General features: G+C 45.2%; 1 protein-coding gene across 2 annotated transcripts in view; it reads right to left on the bottom strand.

Moving 5' to 3' along the window:
• The window catches only part of USP46 (ubiquitin specific peptidase 46), a 62,824-nt gene extending 43,600 nt beyond the window's left edge, over window positions 1-19,224 (bottom strand). Inside the window, exons 1-2 of one of the 2 annotated variants that reach the window (XM_036852940.1) lie at window positions 10,436-10,466; window positions 9,959-9,981 (exon numbers count right to left, since the gene is read on the bottom strand). In XM_036852940.1, the coding sequence (XP_036708835.1) occupies window positions 9,959-9,981; window positions 10,436-10,451 (39 nt within the window). In that variant the 5' untranslated portion in view covers window positions 10,452-10,466. Of the gene's footprint in view, window positions 1-9,958; window positions 9,982-10,435; window positions 10,467-19,043 lie in introns of those variants that run through there. The other variant, XM_036852941.1, reaches the window with a different exon arrangement.
• Between the last annotated feature and the right edge of the window lie 557 nt (window positions 19,225-19,781).

Raw genomic sequence — 19,781 nt, 5'->3', positions numbered from 1 at the left:
CAACTGTTCAAATTTTTTACCATGAGCATGTATTATTTTTGTCATAAAAAATGTAAAAGAAAGTTAGCAAACTAGTATCCTGCAGACCCATTATCTAAGGCCCACAGCACACAACTCAGAGCTTTATTTGGCCATTTTCCCCCCCAGTATGAATTTGCTTTCCCCTCTCTTGGCCTGAGCTTCCTGGCTGAGAGGTGGGGTATTCAGCCTGCCTATGGCTCAGGTGGCAGAGAGAATCAAACAAAACGGGGACCATTATCAGCACTATGTAAACTGCAAGGTGTGCTGCAAACCCAAGAGCCTCCAGTTCGACTGCGGGCACCAAGCACAGCGACACGTAAGGCAAACGGGAGGCGCTGAGAATAACTGACCAGATGCTGAACGAAAAACTGATCTACAGCAGTAAATCACAGGGTCTGGAGGTGTAAGAAACACACTTCTCATTTTCGTCAGTAAAAAATTTGGTAACCTTTGAAAACAATGCACCGCACTTTATTAAAAAATAGAATCTGGGCTGGGACAAGTTCCAACCACAAGACTGTAATGCTAGCTCTTCACAGCACTTCTGAAAGCAACTGTGTGACTGCCAAGGGGGTGCTACAAAAACACAAAACCAACAATAACAACAACTTGGGAAGGATGAATCATAAATGTATAAGACGGGTATAGAAAGGCATTTCTTTTAAAGCAATTTTAAAAGCAGTTTATAGGAAAACACGTTAGAATGTCTTCCTTCGGGGGAGGGGGGGAAGAAGACAGATTCTTGCCCAGGAGGATATAATCAGAATGATGGCACTGCTAGGTCTACAAAAACCAAGGAGAGTATCACCTCACACCGGTCAGAATGGCCATCATCAAAAAATCTACAAACAATAAATGCTGGAGAGGGTGTGGGGAAAAGGGAACCCTCTTGTACTGTTGCTGGGAATGTAAATTGATACAGCCACTATGGAGAACAGTATGGAGGTTCCTTAAAAAACTAAAAATAGAACTACCATACGACCCAGCAATCCCACTACTGGGCATATACCCTGAGAAAACCATAATTCAAAAAGAGTCATGTACCACAATGTTCATTGCAGCTCTATTTATAATAGCACTATTTATTTCCAAAAATGGAAGCAACCTAAGTGTCTATTGACAGATGAATGGATAAAGAAGATGTGGCACATATATACAATGGAATGTTACTCAACCATAAAAAGAAATGAAATTGAGTTATTTGTAGTGAGGTGGATGGACCTAGAGTCTGTCATATAGAGTGAAGGAAGTCAGAAAGAGAAAAACAAATACCGTATGCTAACACATATATATGGAATCTAAAAAAATGGTTCTGAAGAACCTAGGGTCAGTACAGGAATAAAGACACAGATGTAGAGAATGGACCTGAGGACACGGGGAGGGGGAAGGGTAAGCTAGGACGAAGTGAGAGAGTGGCATGGACATACATACACTACCAAATGTAAAATAGATAGCTAGTGGGAAGCAGCTGCATCGCACAGGGAGATCAGCTCGGTGCTTTGTGACCACCTAGAGGGGTGGGATAGGGAGGGTGGGAGGGAGAGGCAAGAGGGAGGAGATATGGGGATATATGCCTACATATAGTTGATTCACTTTGTTATACAGCAGAAATGAACACAACATTGTAAAGCAGTTATACGCCAATAAAGATGTTAAAAAAAAAGAAAACCAATGAGAACACTGTATTATATGCAGGAGCCTAAACCAAAAACAGAGACCAGGAAGGGGTCTTGGAGATCAGCTCCATTCCACAGATGAAAAAAACCAAGGCCCAGAAACGTAAACCTCCTCCCCCAATTCTGCATCCTAAGGCAGGCAGGATCTCTTTCAAGTTTGTACAAAGTGGAGAAAGGCCCGAAATAACACGTCAGGATTTCTAAGTACACAGAGAAAAAGTCACTGATTATGAACCATGAATTAAAATATATGACAGGGGAGGTGAATATTGTTGCTAAAACTACGTTTTAAGTCTATATTCAAAAAAGGCTATTTTACTTATCAAGTACGTTTTCAAAGTGCAAAAGTACATAGAGGACTAATTCTCAAAAGCACTAGTATTCCCAGACTGCTGATGACAAAAGGTCATTCCTAGAGCCTTAAGGAGAAAGTGAAGCAAAAATGAAGTAATGCAGCTCAAGAGTTCAGGATGAGTCAGGAGCCACTCGCCAGAATTCAAGGGTGGTTAAGGAGGAATTACAGTCACTGGCTTCCAGCCATGATTAGTAATAACAATAGACATCACAAAAATAACACTTACTGTGTCCAGTCACTGCTCTGAGGGTTTGATGTATATTTTCCTCATTTTAATCCTCACAATAATGTTGTGAGGTGGATGTCATTGTTGTCTCCATTTTGAAGATAGGAAAACTGAGGCACAGAGAGGGTAAGTAACTTTATCCAAGTTCACACAGCTAATAAGTACTGGAACTAGGTTTGAACTCACACCATCTGACTCCAGAGTGTATGCTCCCAAGCGCTACACAATATTGACTCTCAAGGTGGCAGGGTCCCCTCAGAGCCCCAGAATTGCAGGAATGAAAAACCGAGGGAATAGAAGGGGTCACAGAGTTATACAGGTAAACCCCTACCTCTGAGGCACCATTCAAAATATTCTAGAATGAGGAGCACAGGTGTCCTTCTCTGTAAAATCACCACAGAACACTGCAACCTGTTTAAAGAGAATATAAAATTGAGGTTGAAAATCAGGAGAAACTTGAGATGTAGTCAAGAGGAAATAGATTTTTTTTTTCAAAATGGTTTCAGGCTGTGGATTTTTATCCAGCCAAATAGGAAAAGAAAATAATACTGTTTAAAATAGGAGAAAGCGAAAACAAGATGAAAAAGCAGAAATGAGTTCTAAGAAGTAAACCATTTTACACCTAATACTAGAAAAATGTGCTCTCTCACTTCCCTAACTTCTAAATTTTTGGATACATACTGACAATAGAAGAAAAAAAAAAAAAAAAGGAACAGAAAGAGAAAGGACCCACCAGAAGTATGCAGAACAAAATGTGTTAATACAGTTCATCTCTCAGTGCTGGGATTATTTGGGAAGGGTGAGTGGGGAGAAGTAGTATGAATTATATATCAGGGAAAAAACTGCCATTATTTTCTTATCCAAAGAAACTGGCAAAGCATCTGTTGTGCCTCTACAGAGACAGAAATGCAGATTGCAATTCTGAGCCTCTTGGCTCAGAACTAGTGTGGCCAGTTCTCTGGCCCCTCAGAGCCGTCCCCATCTCCTACTCAGCATTTGCCTTCAATGTCACTTCTTCAAAGCTACCTTCCCTGACCCTTCCCTCTCTCAGAATCCCGTGTGTCTCTTCATACAACTAATCACAATTTGTAATAACTTACTTATTTGTGACTGTTTAACACCTGTCTTCCCACTGGACCACAGGTTGGCAAATGACAGTCCATGGGCCAAATGTGGCCCACCAACTGTTTTTGTAAATAAAGTTTTATTGGAACACAGCTGCGATCACTCATTTACTTATGGTAGCTACTTTCACAGTACGACAGCAGAGTTGAATAGCTGCAACAGAGATACCATGGCCCACGAAGCCTAAAATATTTACCATTGAGCCCTTTACCAACAAGCTTGTCAACCCCTACACTAGACCATAAACTCTATGAGGACAGGGTTATGACTGACTGGTCTCCTAGGACCATGCAGAACATCTGGCATACAAAAGCACTTACTAAATTTGCTGACTAAATAAACTTGGTAAACAGGGTAAGCAGTATGTGCCGCTCGTTGTTCAGAGAACCTCACGTCTCTGTATTCATCGACTCCACTGTCTGCCAACCAAGACAGTCCCACTTACTGTCCCCATGCCACTCATGCAAGAACAGAGGGAACCTGCTCGGGCTCACTCAGCCCGTAAAGGCAGCGCCAGGACTCAATCCCAGGCCACTCTGGTCCAGAGCCTGAGCTCCTGACCACAAGTCAGAGAAGATGGTCTTCTCATTCATACAAAATTTTAGTAATTCCTTAGCTGCAGGCGTAGAGACAGGGCAGAGGGCCACTGCTTCTGAGAGTGTCCTCTTCGGCTGCTGGCCATCACACATCACCTAACCACGGGCGGGCAATACCCAGAGGGGCTATGAATGCCACCCGTCCTGCTCAGAGAGCGCACATCACCTGGTCCCATCGAGCAACACTGACACCCTCCCTCCAGGTAAGTCACACGCTCACACTCACTATCCCCATTTCATAAGTGAGGGAAATGAAGTTAATGGAGGTTAAGTAACTGGCCAAGGTCAAGTGTTAGTATGAGGCAGAGGTCAGCTGTGAACCCGCAATCTTAATACCATCACGACTCCAACTCCTGGCTCAACAGTGCTCCTCTGCCTCCCTGCAGGCTTCCACAGGAAGGCAGTTAAAGGGCATTTTCATTCTGTACCAGGATAGCACGTCATTTCCATGCCTTATACGATACTCGGGAGAGAGAAACAACTCTGGAAAAACCCTCAACGTGACTTCACTTGATGATGTAACGCAGAAGCAAAAATGCCTGCAACTGAAGAAAGATGACCCTGGGACACATAATGATCCCAAGTCACCATAGGAAGGACAGTAAACAGCAGCTAGAGCCTCTGGCTTGTAAAACAACTCTCTTTGTGGCTAGACGCAGCATAACAAAGTCCTCAGGCAGAGATGACATTTCAACTCAAAAGGAGAACGAAGAGCTGGGTCTGTCTTCTAGCGGAAGGCAGAGGAGGAAGTATTTACCCAGTCCCTGGATTCAGTGACCTGGAACCAAGAACCTCACTCCCAACCCAGTGTTCTGCAAAGGCACCAAGCTGCCTCCTCGACGATGAGGTCTCTTAAGCTCCTACTTTACCCAAAGGGACCCTTCTCATCGTTTCCCTGAAAGGCAGCATTGGTGTCGCAGGGTCCTGGCAAAGCCCCAGGTCAAAGAGGCCAAGTCCTCAAATTTAACTAATAGGGTGATTTCAAGTACTTCCCTCATCCCCCTCTCTAGTTCGAGCTCAAGGTCTTCATCAGTGAAAAACCAGGACAGCAGTATCCCCACCTCACAGTGTGGAATCCCTGCCCTTGCATCGGTACTGCACTATCAGAGATATTTTAGTCTAATGTACTGAAACCACCCTGTAATGTATTGATTATGAAACATAAAATATAAAATTCTGTGCTCTCTTCTCCCCTCCCCAGACAGGATGGCAAGGGGAGAAAAGAGAGGGAGCAGGAGGTCTTCACAGCGGTACTGCTCAAAGCGTTATTGCTCTGCCCGGGAGCAAAGTTCAGAAACTGAAAACGTGTACAATGAATGGACCGGGTAAGTTTGCACCTGTCGAGTTTAGTAATAAAACAACTGGACTTGGTGTTTTAAGCATCTTTGAGGTTTCTATTCCATTTTGCAATTAATGTTTTATTGTATTTTACAAAAGTATCAGTCTGTGACAGATTGAAAATAAAAATAAAACTGGTCCTTCCCTACAGACTTTGAAAATAATTGCCAACAGCAAAACAGTTAAATGAAATTGAGCTTGTTTTCTGAAATGTGTGAATAGCTGCTCAAGCTCACTCCTAATATGAGAAATGCAAACTAAAAATATACCAAGACACCATTTTTTCCCCCACTGGCAAAGATAAAAAAGCTTTTGGATAGCACCCGACTTTGGCAAGGCTGTGGGCTACAAGAGTCACACATTTTGATAGTGGAGGGCAATTTGGCAGTTACAAATGCATCAAAGTTACAAATGCAGATCCATTTCTAGGAAGTCAGCTGACAAGATACACCCCAAAGTATGCAAAATGACGTAGGGACAAAGTTGTTCCCTGCAGCCTTGTTTGTAAAAAAACAAAGACTGGAACACTACCTTCAAGCCCATCAGTTGGGGGCTAGTTAAGTGAATTCAATATGTTCAGGCAACTGAACACTCTGCAGCCATAAAAAAAGAATGAGGATGCTCTTTATATACTAGCACAGACCCAACTCCAAGATACAAAAAGCAAAGGGCAGATCAAGACTGTTCAGTATATGCTACAAGCACTATTTGCATTTTTAAAAACTAGGAGAGGGCTTCCCTGGTGGCGCAGTGGTTGAGAGTCTGCCTGCCAATGCAGGGGACACGGGTTCGAGCCCTGGTCTGGGAAGATCCCACATGCCGCGGAGCAACTAGGCCCGTGAGCCGCAACTACTGAGCCTGCGCGTCTGGAGCCTGTGCCCCGCAACAAGAGAGGTCGTGACAGTGAAAGGCCCGCGCACCACGATGAAGAGTGGCCCCCGCTTGCCGCAACTAGAGAAAGCCCTCGCACAGAAATGAAGACCCAACACAGCCAAAAATAAATAAATAAAATTAAAAAAAAAAAAAAAAAAACTAGGAGAGAAATATAAACATTCTTGCTTGGGTATGCATAAGATACCTCTGAATAGAAGTGGAAGAAACAGCAAATACTGCTGGATGCCAGAGACAAGAATTGGATGTTGGGTATAACTGCAACATACATCCTTTTGTACAATCTAAAATTTCTACCATGTAACTCATATTCACATTTTCAAAAACTTTCTTTAAAAATTCTTTTTAAAAAGGAAGAAACTGAGCTTAGCCGCCTCACGTGTTTTTGTTAGGAATACCTAATTGTACACCAGATAACACAAGAGGGTATGTTTATGCTTATCGGATGACTGAAAACCGTTTACTACATGATGTGCCCTCGTTACCAGGAAAGGAAAAACACAGTATCCTGACTGATGATTACAGAAGCTTTGCCACACACCCTCAGTCCTGCGTCTTCCAACAGCACGTCAGTCGGAAATCACAGCTCCTTCCTCCTTTTGTCTGCTCCACGCACTTCCCCTCCCCGGGCCTGTCTCAGATTGGAAGCCACAGTGAGCTTACAACATGCTAAGTTCATCTTCTCGGCACTGCTCACCAGGAGGAATGGCTCTCATACAGACCCAGAGACCTAACTCACCTGCCCGATGCCACAAAAGCGACAAAGTGGCAGGATCAGGATTGGAACCCGGGACCTCGGATCCCGAGATCAGGGCTCTTTCCACTACAGCCTCTGGACTCCTTTGCTCGTGGGAAGGAGGGGGCTCTACAAGAAAACTGCAATAAAATGGCCAGGCACCGGGCTAAGCGCTAGACACAAATGATGCCACTTACGCCCCACAATGCCCCAGGGAGGGAAGTTCTCTCATCACCCACATGCCACGGATGAGAAGCAGAGTCTCCGACAGGGTGGATGATGGTGAGCTCTCACGCCCGACCAGCCAGATCCCATCCACACGCTGACCTGCCTCGGGAGGAAGCTCGCCAGCCTGCCGTCCGCAAACCAGTTTAACAGGGCTCCTCCAAGAGCCAGTTAGGTGAACCACCATAAAGAACCTCTTATCTGAGCCGACGTCTCCGGAACTACAGAGCGTGAATGCCCAAGGGAGGGGAGACAATCTTAGGTGGCACGAATATGAACATTTTTAACTTTAGCAGCTACGCTTTTGATATGTATTAAAAAAGCACATAACCAGCGCATCAAACCCGTTCCTTCCCAGATGTCATAGCACAGAATGAGGCCAAATTAAAAGAAGCTGAACAGATTTAAGGACAGCTACTAAATAAATAAGTTCAGGTGGTTCTGAGATAACAATGAAAACGTGAAGGGCAACAAACTGACACTTGAGAATCACTGGTCTAAGGGAGTGGATCCAGTCCGTGGCTTTTCTCTAGAGGAAGAGAAGCTTGGGAAAACCCCAGCACACAATACACAAGAGTTCTAAATGTCACTTTATTTGTATTTATTTTATTTTCATCCGCCCTCCACTCTCCACACCACCCGGCCTCTCTCAGATGGATGAGGCAGGACCCCAGTTAGCAAAGCATCCTGAAAACTTGTATCTAAACGACAGTGTCCTGTGGTGGCTTAACCTTGGGTTGACCACAGGCCTAGTTTGCCCTGAAGAGCTCTGATTACACCTATAGATCAATTAGTATCGAATAATTAGTTTGAGCGTGCCCCCTCTCACTTTAAGTGTCTGACCTGCGGAAGAAATTGGAGAGCTGACTGGGAGAGATAATGACCTCTTTCTAGCCCTTCACACTCAAGAAACAGTGAGAAGGGACCCCCACTTCCCCAGCACCCGCAGTCAGAACGGCACCATCTGATGAATTTTGCCTCTGCTCTTGCCCAACCTCCTTCCCCAATCCTATGTTTCCCAAAATGCCCACTAAATGTAGATGGCAGGTCGAAATGAAAGGATCCCATGGGCTCCTGCAATACCAACAGCTCTGTGCTTTGAACAAACTGAAGGAAAATGTTCATTCGCTAAAAGAGAATTATGAAAAAGTAATACGCGTGAGGGCATCACAGCTCACAAAACGCTTCCGCAGGCAAGATATCCTTTGATTCTCCAAAAAAAAAAGCTGTGAGGAGGGTATTTCATCACGCTATTTTGTGTTGGAAAGAGATGGGGAAACAGGCCTTGAGATTTACCAAGCAGGATTTTAAACCCCAAAGTGCTCCACTTTAGAGCTGTATGGAAAAAAGAAATTGTTTTCCTTTTCTCCCTAGGGTCTTTTTTTTTTTTTATTAATTTATTTATTTATTTATTTTTGGCTGCATTGGGTCCTCGTTGCTGAACACAGGCTTTCTCTAGTTGGGGCGAGGAGGGGCTACTCTTCGTTGTGGTGCGCGGGCTTCTCATTGGGGTGGCTTGTCTTTGTTGCAGAGCACGGGCTCTAGGCGCGCGGGCTTCAGTAGTTGTGGCTCGCGGGCTCTAGAGCGCAGGCTCAGTAGTTGTGGTGCACAGGCTCAGTTGCTCCGTGGCATGTGAGATCTTCCCGGACCAGGGCTCGAACCCGTGTCCCCTGCATTGGCAGGCGGATTCTTAACCACTGTGCCACCAGGGAAGTCCCTCTCCCTAGGGTCTTAAGTGTGCTCCCCAAACCAGGAGCATCTGGTCATGAGAGAGGATGCTAGAAAAGCAAAATCTGAGCCCCACTCCTGACCTACTGAATCAGAATCTGCATTTTAACAAGACCCCCAGGTAACTCCTGCAGACAAGACAATTTGAGAAGGGATTTCCCTGGCGGTCCAATAGTTATGACTCCATGCTTCCACTGCAGGGGGCACGGGTTTGATCCCTGGCCAGGGAACTAAGATCCCACATGCTGCACGGCATGACAGGGGGAAAAAAAAAAAAAAGACAATTTGAGGAGCACTGCTTTACTGCAAGGCAATCCTTCCATTCTCCCATGCTGCATCTCTTCATTCATTTATCCAATAATTATTTACTGTGAATCTACCACACTGTGCTGAATGCTGGGAAATTCCCAGTGAATAAGATAAACATAGCTCCTGCCCTCGTGGGGTTGCCAGTGTAACACAGTGGTTTTTTCAACCTTGGGTGCTGATCAGAATCAAGGGTGGCACTGAAGGAAAAAATGCAAGTGCCTAAAACCCACTCCAGACCTACCTACACCTCCATACAGTCAGAAACTGAGACTGAAGCCCTAGGTGCTGCCTATCAGACAAGCTCCAATTCATGCAACTACCTTGGAGAACGATTTGACAATATCTAGGGAAGCTGCGGGTGAGCGTATCCTAAGAGCAGCATTTCCACTTCCAGGACTATATCCTGGAGAAATGGAGGCATGTGTGCAAAGAAGACAGGAACAAGAACATTCACTGCAGCACTGTTTCCAGACAGAATATTCTGGAAACTATCCAACTGTCCCTAAATAAGGGAATGAATAAGTAAACCATGGTGAAGTCAAAAAATACTGTTAAAGAGCCCTTAGAATGAATAAATAGAAAATAAATAGATGTACATGTGTCAACATATTCTCGAATATAATTGTTGAGTGAAAAAAGATAGTCACAAAGGCTATACAGTTTTACACACACTGATATACTGCTTATGGATTCATAAATAGAAGTATAAAGACCTGCATGGTAAACACATACCATCTTCAGGAAAATCGTCAGTTCTAGGAGAAGGGGATAGGAAAGAGATAGGGGTGGTTAGCGGTGTTTTTAAAGTAGCATATCTAAAAAATGATCTTAACCAAATACGATTAAAGTATAAGTCTGTTAAATCTGAAGGTTGGCATTTGGGTATATAACATATATTAAATTACATTCTTTTTTTCCATACTTTTTTGGGTGCTAATGTTTTGTGATTTAACTTCTTTAAAATTTCTTTCAAAAGCTTCACAGGGGGTGTGATATATAGCCAGGGTTGGGAATCCCTGTTATAGGAACATAAAGCAATAAAACTCTACTATTTAATATCAGGAAATACATCTACAGAATGGCAATGATCTATAGCTCTTGAAGTTAAATTACTACCTTAAATAATTTTATATAGATTTAAAAAAACCTTTCACATGGCAGATAATTTCTATAAGCTATATATTTTTTTTAGGAGGCCAAGGTTATTACCCAAGGAAAGCAACATTTCTCAAACTGTGATCCTTAGCTCACCTGCAACAGAAGGAAGAGGGAGTGAGAAGAGGAGGGAATATTTATTAAAATGCAGATTCCAGGTTTCCTGCCTTAGACCTACTTAATCAAAATCTCTGAGGGCAGAAACCCAGAGGCTGAATTTTTAATAAAAGAATGCACCTGTGGGCACAATTCTTTCGTACACCGAAGAACCACTCAAGTATATTTTTTAAGTTAATGTTACTCATATTTTTAAAACCATACGTGTCTGCGTTCAATAAGGTGACATTCATCATACTCTGAAAATTAAAATAAAGCACAGGGAATGTTTTCTAAATACTTGAGATCATAATTCCACAAGTACATTCAAGCAGATCCTGATAAAAACTGGTTTCCTGCACAGTGTATCTAACCTGAAGGACAAAGAAATGTATTTCAGGAAGAAGAACATAACTTCACGTTGCCTTTCTAAAAGAACTTCAAAAAGCAACTGGGTAAACAAAGCTCCACAGGTCCAGCCTTGCTGCTATTCTCACCGGCAGAGGCCCCAGACACGATTTTCACCAAAGCCAAATTCGATTAAACAAGGCATGGACGATGTAACTTGAACTGAGGCCTGGCTAGCACAGTAAAAGATCCCAAATTTCCTCTCAACACTCAAGACTATCTTCTCCATTCTAGTCTATAATCCTTTTGCTACGTTTCCCCCACCCTGTTATCATGTCCTCAGCCTCTATCTTCCATTCCATCCTTATCTTGCTTGACTTTTTCTTTGGTCTCCCTGATGCTCCCCTTCATTTTCCTTTTCCCTACGTGCAGACGAAACCAACACCGCAATTCTGACTTTCAAGCCCTGGAAAACTGCTCTGGAGCCCCTGGATTTAAAACAACCCAGGGCTTCCCTGGTGGCGCAGTGGTTAAGAATCCGCCTGCCAATGCAGGGGTTTGAGCCCTGGTCCAGGAAGATCCCACATGCTGTGGAGCAACTAAGCCCGTGTGCCACAACTACTGAGCCCGAGCACCACAACTACTGAAGCCTGCACACCTAGAGCCCGTGCTCCACAACAAGAGAAACCACCGCAATGAGAAGCCCGTGCACCGCAACGAAGAGTAGTCCCCACTCTCGGCAACTAGAGAAAGCCCGCGTGCAGCAACAAAGACCCAACACAGCCAATAATAAATAAATAAATAAATAAAATTAAAAAAATAATAATAATAAAACAACCCAGCACAGGGACGTCTCTCGAGGTCCACTGGTTAGGACTCGGCGTTCCCACCGCCAGGAGCCCGGGTTCAATCCCTGGTCAGGGAACTAAGATCCCACAAGCCGTGCGGTGCAGCTGAAAAAGAAAAAAGAAAAGAAGAAAGAGAGAAAAAAAAAAAAAACAGCACAAAGGGTGGTGGAGGGGGGGATAAATGAGGAGTTTGGGATTAACATATACACACTACTGTATATAAAATAGATCACCAAGAAGGACCTACTGTGTAGCACAGGGAACTCTACTCAATATCTTGTAACAACCTATAATGGAAAAGAATCTAAAAAACAATATATATATGTGTGTATAACTGAATCATTTTGCTGCACACCTGAAACTGACACAACATTGTAAATCAACTATATCTCAATAAAAAGGTTTTTTTAAATAAAATTAAAAAATAAAAACCACCCAGCAGGGATGAAGGGAGAGAGTGGCATTGACATATATACACTACCAAATGTAAAACAGATAGCTAGTGGGAAGCAGCCGCATAACACAGGGAGATCAGCTCGGTGCTTTGTGACCACCTAGAGGGGTGGGATAGGGAGGGTGGGAGGGAGACGCAAGAGGGAGGGGATATGGGGATACAGGTATATGTATAGCTGATTCACTTTGTTAGAAAGCAGAAACTAACACACCATTGTAAAGCAATTATACTCCAATAAAGATGTTAAAAAAAATTAATAATAAAAGAAAGAAAAAAAAAAAACAACCCAGCACAATAAACACATGAAAAGATGTTCAGCCTCACTAGAAAACAAGAAATTGCAAATTTTAAACCACAAAGATATCATTTCACACCCATCAGACCGGCAAAACATTAAATCTAACAATATTGAGTGTCTGCAAGCATGTGGAGCAACTGAAACTCCCAAACCTGCTGGCTGGAATGCAAATTGGAGGGAAATAAGGCAATATATTAGAGTCAAAGATGCCCATTTCCTTTGACCCAGCCATTTCCCTTCTAGGTGTGCACCACAGAGAAACTCTAAACAGATGCACAGGGAGACATGTTTAAAACTGTCACGGCACACACACAAAATTCTAAATCCAACAATAAAATGAATAAATATATTGTAGCACATTCATGTGATGGAATATTATACAGCAGTTAAAATAACCTAGAATTACATGTGTTTGCATAGATAAACCTCAAAATTATTTAAACAAAAGCAAACTGAGAAGGAACTGTTCAGCATTACAAACATGAGGAAGCAATACTCAAATCTGGTTTATGAATACCTACATATCTAGTAAAGGTATAAAAACATGTGATAAACACCAAATTCAGAATAGTGGTCATTGTCTGGTGGGAAGGGAATGAGATGGGGAAAGGTTCACTTGTATTTGTAGTATTTTATTTCTTCACAGGATGGAAGATACTGGGTGTTCACTCTTATCAGTCTCCATATTTTTCTGTATGCCTGAAATTTATCACCACCTAGAAAAAGGGTCCCAAGTCTGAGCTACTTGAAAGCATTTGGGGGGTTCTGACAGTGGAATCAGAACTTGATGGGGACTTCCCTGGTGGTCCGGTGGCTGAGACTCCACACTCCCAACGCAGGGGGCCCGGCTTCAATCCCTGATCAGGGAACTAGATCCCGCATGCCGCAACCAAGACCAGGCGCAGCCAAATAAATAAATTTTTTTTTTAATTAATAGCTACTTTATTTATTTAATTAATTAATTTATTTATGGCTGTGTTGGGTCTTCGTTTCTGTGCGAGGGCTTTCTCTAGTTGTGGCAAGCGGGGGCCACTCCTCATCGCGGTGCGCGGGCCTTTCACTATCGCGGCCCCTCCCGTTGCAGGGCGCAGGCTCAGTAGTTGTGGCTCACGGGCCCAGTTGCTCTGCGGCATGTGGGATCTTCCCAGACCAGGGCTCGAACCCGTGTCCCCTGCATTAGCAGGCAGATTCTCAACCACTGCGCCACCAGGGAAGCCCTAAATATTTTTTTTTAAAAAAAGGAACTTGATGGGCAGGAGGAAGGTTGAACCTACAAATGGAAAGCTTAGAGAACCAACAGGGTTCCCCTCTCACTCTTCAAACTATCCATGGCAAATAATCATGCTCAGAATTGTGGTAAAATTCCATGGAGAGGACTTACGACGTCCCCAAAATTCGAAGCCACAATTCCAGAACAGAAATATTCCAAAAAGCCTTTAGTGCCGGGGCTGGTTGCTGACACAGAATTTATTTGCCTCAAGAAACGTTTTTGCTGGTTCATTTTGGGGTGGCCTATTCTCTTAAAAGATCAGCAAGGCCTTTCAAACCCTTAGACTAGCATTTGGTTCCACCACAACTGAAGGTTTATTGTAAGAAGTTACATTAAAATATTTAGGCCAGAAAAGTTAACTAGACTAAACGACACTATTTTTTTACATCTCTCCCAATCGATTTGCTTTGGGCTGGCTCCGCGGGTAGGCCAGAGATAAAACCACCAAGAGATACCTTTCTGATGATACCACAGAATTAAATACCATCATAAAACCTCAACTCATTCAAACTAACTAGACAGACTGGGGCAGGGGGCAGGGGGAGGGGGAAGACGTGAACTAGACAATTTTCTCTTAATTGCTCAAGAGAATCAAAACTGAAAATTACTTTCAGTTACAACCCAAACACACCAAAATTCCACATTAATGAAAAATAAATAAACAGGTTTTATTGTTTGGGTGAACTGGAACACACATAGTTGATATCCAGAAAATGGTATCACATTAATTCTAACTAAATATTGTCATTCAGCTTTGTTTTCCCTTAGGATTCCAAGAAAAACAAAGAAGAATCTGTAGACCTAATTGTTAGGTCCTAACCCAACACAAACCTCCATATTAGATCTGAGAGGCCAGAAGAACAGAATTTTTCTTTAAACATTAACCCATGCCACCTCAGGCTGCAATTTCTAAATCTGACAAGTATCAGTGGAGACGCTCACACATGACCTTAACCTCTCCGAGCTGATATATTAAACTCAACTTACGATGTCCAATTATCTTTGACAACGGGAAGGAGTAACAGTAATAGAGGAAGAAGCAAGTTATCTCTTCCAAATTTTGAGATTTACATATTTTTAAATAACTTAAAAAATTTTTTTCAACTATTCTCAAAACACTTGCCTCAAATAAGTAACTGACTTAGCAACATAAAGTGATCTCTATAAAAATCCTCTAGCTTTGTTACAAATGTTTACTAATTTTACTTCCCCTTCATATCAAGGTGACTTCATCTATTTACAAGAATTCAAATCTGACACTCATAGTGGTGTCCAATAATATCCTGGGGTGGTTCAATGAATGCTGAAATGGTAATATCTGGTAAATTCAACACACAGTTTTAAACAAAGTAGTTAGCCACTCAAGTAAAGACTCCAGAAACTACTACTCACTAAGAAGTTTTTGACAACCAAAAATATATATATCAGTTTTACAAGCTGAGGAAAACAACTAAGGTCCCAAGAAATACAACAATTTGTCCAGAGGCACCATTAGACTCAGGTTTAGCTGGAGAGACACTCAATGGCACAGATTCCAGTTCTAAGTTACGCTGACTGTAATCATGTCCTCATATAAAATAAAAAAAATAGTCAAACTTGAGTCAAATGCAAATTATATTACAGAAACATCCTGCTGTGTTCATCAGTCCACTGAAACGCTTCTGAGATTTTGTTCAACCTTTATCCCTGCGGATACCACACTGTATTGAAATTGTTTCATCTTTACCAATGTTTTACCCACAAGATAAGAAACCACTGAGCTCCTTGGGGACAGGGGCTCACCTCATTCAATTAAGTACCTGCACATAATATGTGCCAACACTAATATAAAGGTCCTCAACAGATGGCCACTTTCAGGAACAAAATGTAATCTATTTGACACACAGCATTTCTTCCATGGCACATCTTACAGCGCTATTAACATGTGAAATTAAGATTTGATGATTTAGGCCAGTTTGCATCAGTACAAGTCACATTTCTAGAGGGCACATTTGGTTTCTCCTAACAAATGCTTCCTCTTTAGAAAATTCCTCAGGCTCTTCAAACAGAAAATCTACCCCCAAAAAACCTTCCATTTGTAGGGCCATAAAAATATGTAGGAAGTTAAATCCATTGGTCTGGACAAAAATCAGAGGATTATCAACAAGGAACATTTCCTTATGCTTGGTAGCAGCTAGTACATTTTAAAAATTACAACACACCAGCCAAACAAGCTTTACTATCTCTGAACCAGACATGCTGTGTGGCTAAGCTGACAAGCCCTAAGCAGGTTGATCAAGAATCACTATGGCAGGAATTCACACGAAGTGAAATTAAAACAAATGGGAACTCGCATTAAACTGCGAGTGGACTATAAAACTTCAGGGGGGTAGGGGACAAGTGGAGGGATGTGAATATTTTCCACAACCCCTGTATCTAAAACTGGCACAAGAAGTGTGGGGAAAAGAGAAGGTGTTTATTTTTCAATCACACAAAGGATTTGCGACAAGGTTTTTCCTGCTCTGCTGGGTCCTTTCTTGTCGGCTGGATGAAACAAATCCACTTCTCAATGCTAGGTCTTGGTTTGTACAAGTCTTACCTAGAAGGATGATATCTTTTAACACTCTTTCTGGACACACATCAGCCTGTTTAAAATATGCCAAATGACCTGTTTAAAAAAAAAAAAAAAAACTGCCACTCATTCTTACTATGACTCAGACCAGCTGGGACCAAATGGAGTTGGGAGTGGGAAGGATCAGTAAGAGCCCCAGAGAGAAATGAAAGAAACAGTGAGGAGAGACCCATAGAAAACCTACCTGGAAACAATTCATCATCAAGTGAAGAATCTAAAGAGAGGTCCAATGAAAATGTATGTTTGATCAAGTGAAAAGACAGCAGTCTCCTCATCACAGAGCCTCCTCTGTGGGAAGCAAGACTGGGAGGGGCCAGGATGACCTGAGCAGCCTTTTATAAGGGGCGGAGTTAAGGATTCCCATCCCAGCCTGCCTATACTGCAGTCAGCTTGGTTTGCATAAATGAACATGTGGGTTATCTTAGTGGCTGCTTCCATCAGGTACAAGAAGACATCAAACCCATTGTCCTTTAAACCATTGAAGATGACATAATAATGAGAAAGATGATGTTGATAACAACTGACACTCAGTGAGTACTTGCTACATACTAGGCTCAGTAACTCATTTAATACAAGAGTCCCATGAGGTAGGAACCATTATCATCCCCTTCTTATAGATAAGGAAAGTAGCAGAGAGAGCAACTTGTTCAAGGACAAAAAGCTAGTATATGTTAGAAGCAGGTCACTGAACCCAGGAAGTCTGACTTTAGAGCCCAAGCTCTTCATATCACTTACTCCAGGCACAGTGTCCATACAGAAACGTAAGACCCCCCTAGTTATGAATTATTGGTTCCTCACCTCACCTGGGTGATGACCCTAAATTTGGTGCCTTTTTAGGGACTCCATAAGAGGCGCCAACTTTCCAGACACAGTGCTAGCCCGCTCCTCTCACGTCCTCCCTACAGCTTGCCTCCCTGGCCAAGTTTTACTGGAAACAGGTTGTGACATTCTACTCAGGTGTGCCAAGAAGCCCCAACTGCACTGAGGGCCAAAAAAAAAAAAAAAAAAAGGGACTGACTTCATCTTGGGACATGCTAGCTCTCAAGTTTCCAGCCTGCTTCAATACAGAGAGGTGTCGCCACACACAAGCAGGACAGGAACACCACCAAGAGCTTCACTGCCCTGTAAGCCCGAGGCCACCCCAGCAGGCACAAAAGAGAGTATTGGAGATGCTCTGGTTTCAGAGTTCCCCTCAGGAGCTGGTCTTAGCAGACAGAGAGACGGAGAAGAAAGGCATCATCTTTTCACTACACCAAGCAACGTTAATGCCACTCGACAGGAAGGAGCAGGAGACCTGTCTCTGTGTGGAGAAGGAAGGCAGAGAGGAAATGGAAACGTGCCACTCACCACTCACCACATCTGGTCCTGCACCAATACCTTTGCAGCTATCACTCTGGGAAGGCCCAGCATCTGCTCTGCCGACCACAGCGGTAGCCGTGTCCAACGGTGCTGAAAACTGAAGCCAGCACCAGTGGGTTCTGATTCCACCCCTGAGCTAACACATGGCTCCTTAATGCTCCTTTCCCATGTGTTAATCTTGCAACAGAATGTGGGACAGAAGATTTATAAAGCTTGGTGATGGGGGAAGGGCAGCCAGATCACCTTACTCCCAGGCTTCTCAATCAAGCCTCCTCAGATTCCCTTTAGTGGCCTGTATTATTAGCTTCAAGGGAGGTTCCCCCAAACTGTCATTAAAAGAGCATGTGTTCCATTCAGCCGGGGGGAGGGGAGACTTGATGGGAGGCGGGGGAACCCTGGAGAGCCAAGGCAAAGCACACACTCTCTCATCCTGCACAGGAAGGCAATGCCTTACTCCAGGGGGCGAGCTGTGCTCTCCAAGGCTCTGACAAGTAGAGGTACCAGCAGGATGCACCCTGGGGACTCAAGGGCTGGAGGCTGTTCCTGCAGAAAATGAAAACGAAGGGAAAGCAATGGGAGAAACCCAAGTTAAAGTGATCACCACGTCATGGACCCAGTCCAAATCGGAGCCCAGCAAGGTCCCCTTGCTGTGTCCACGCCCACCAGTCCGCGCTTGGGTCTACGGTGGATCAGGCAGGATAATCCTGGAGACCTCCTCCACGCCCCCAGCCGGCCCCACCCTTAGGGCCTCTAATTGTTACTACCTTATAACCTTGTCCCCCTTTCACAGATGGGAAAACTGAGGCATCCAAAGCAAATGTCGTGCTTTCCTAAACCAGGTAGAAGTTCACTTCCCTAACCACAATTTTGCACTTTTTTACAGCTCTATCACATTTCAGATCTCACCAGATACACCTATTGCCTCTGCAAAGTGAATCTTAAATACAGTTTAAGGAGTTAACTCAAAAATGAGATGAGGGCGGTCAGGGAGTCTGGCAGGGCTTTATCTGTGGCAAGGACAGGATGGGTGCCCCCCCTCCCACCAGCTTCTCCTCCAACCCGGTCCCCCGGGACGTCCGGGTTCTGCCTCCCCCGCAAGACGCTTCCACCGCAACCCGAGGGCGGAGGCGCAGCGGCTCGGCCCGGGGACCGGCAAGCGGGGTCCCCGGTCCCGGGGCCGAGAAGGGGGCGGGGGGCTCGGGGCCGCGACCGGCCCGCCCAGCCCGGTGGCCGGGAACTTCTGGCGGCGCCGCGCCGCCCCCGCCGCCCCCACCCCCACCGGCCGCCGGGCGGGCGTGCGGCTCGGGTTTCCCTTTCTTCGCCTCGCCGCGCCTGGGGCGCGACCCCCGAGGCGGCGGCGGCGGCGGCGGCCACTCACCATATTACAGATGGAGGCGATGTTTCGGACAGTCATTAGTCTAAAGGTTACAGCGATCCCGCACCGCCATCTTTATAAGGTGAAAACAGGACCGGCCATGGTGGAGCGCTCGCGGGGAGGCCGGGCGCGGCGGCGGCGGCGGCGGCGGCGGCGGGGAGGCGGCCTGGGGTCCGGCTTTCAGTTTGGCTGGGAGAGGGAGGCCGGGAGGGAGGAGAGGAGGAGGGGAGGGCGGGGAAGGCGGGAGGCGGGAGGGAGAGCGGAGGGGCGGGGAGTGGCGGAGCGAGGGAGCCTGGGCCGCGGCCGGCGGCGCCGGGAGGAGGGGCGGCCCGAGCGCCGCGTGCAGCCCGCGCCCCGAGCGCTCCCGCCGCGCGCCCGGCCCCGACCCGGCCCCGGCCCCAGCCCCGGCCCGGGTCCACGCGGCTCCTCCTCCCTCCTCCGCCCGCCCGCGCCCCCGGCCACCCCGGCTCGGCCTTTTTCTTTTTCTCTTCTGATGTCCTGCTTCACTCTGAACGGGTTGGAATGCGCGGCCAGGCCCTCGCTCGCGCGGCTGCCGCAGGTCCCCCGCGCGGACCCCGACGCGTCGGCGGCCTCCTCCGGCCCGCGGCACCGCCCGGGAAGCAGGGACCGCGCCCGCCTGGGGTGTCGGCCGGCGGAAGGGGCTGCCCTCGGGCCGGGGAAGCGAGGCACGTCGCCGGGGATAGGGGGCCGCTTTCGGTCTTCATTTGTTCTTCTTTCCTG

The sequence above is a fragment of the Balaenoptera musculus genome, chromosome 5, assembly GCF_009873245.2.
Source record: "Balaenoptera musculus isolate JJ_BM4_2016_0621 chromosome 5, mBalMus1.pri.v3, whole genome shotgun sequence".
In the NCBI taxonomy this organism is placed as follows: domain Eukaryota; kingdom Metazoa; phylum Chordata; class Mammalia; order Artiodactyla; family Balaenopteridae; genus Balaenoptera; species Balaenoptera musculus.
This window is presented reverse-complemented; position numbering and strand designations above follow the sequence as displayed.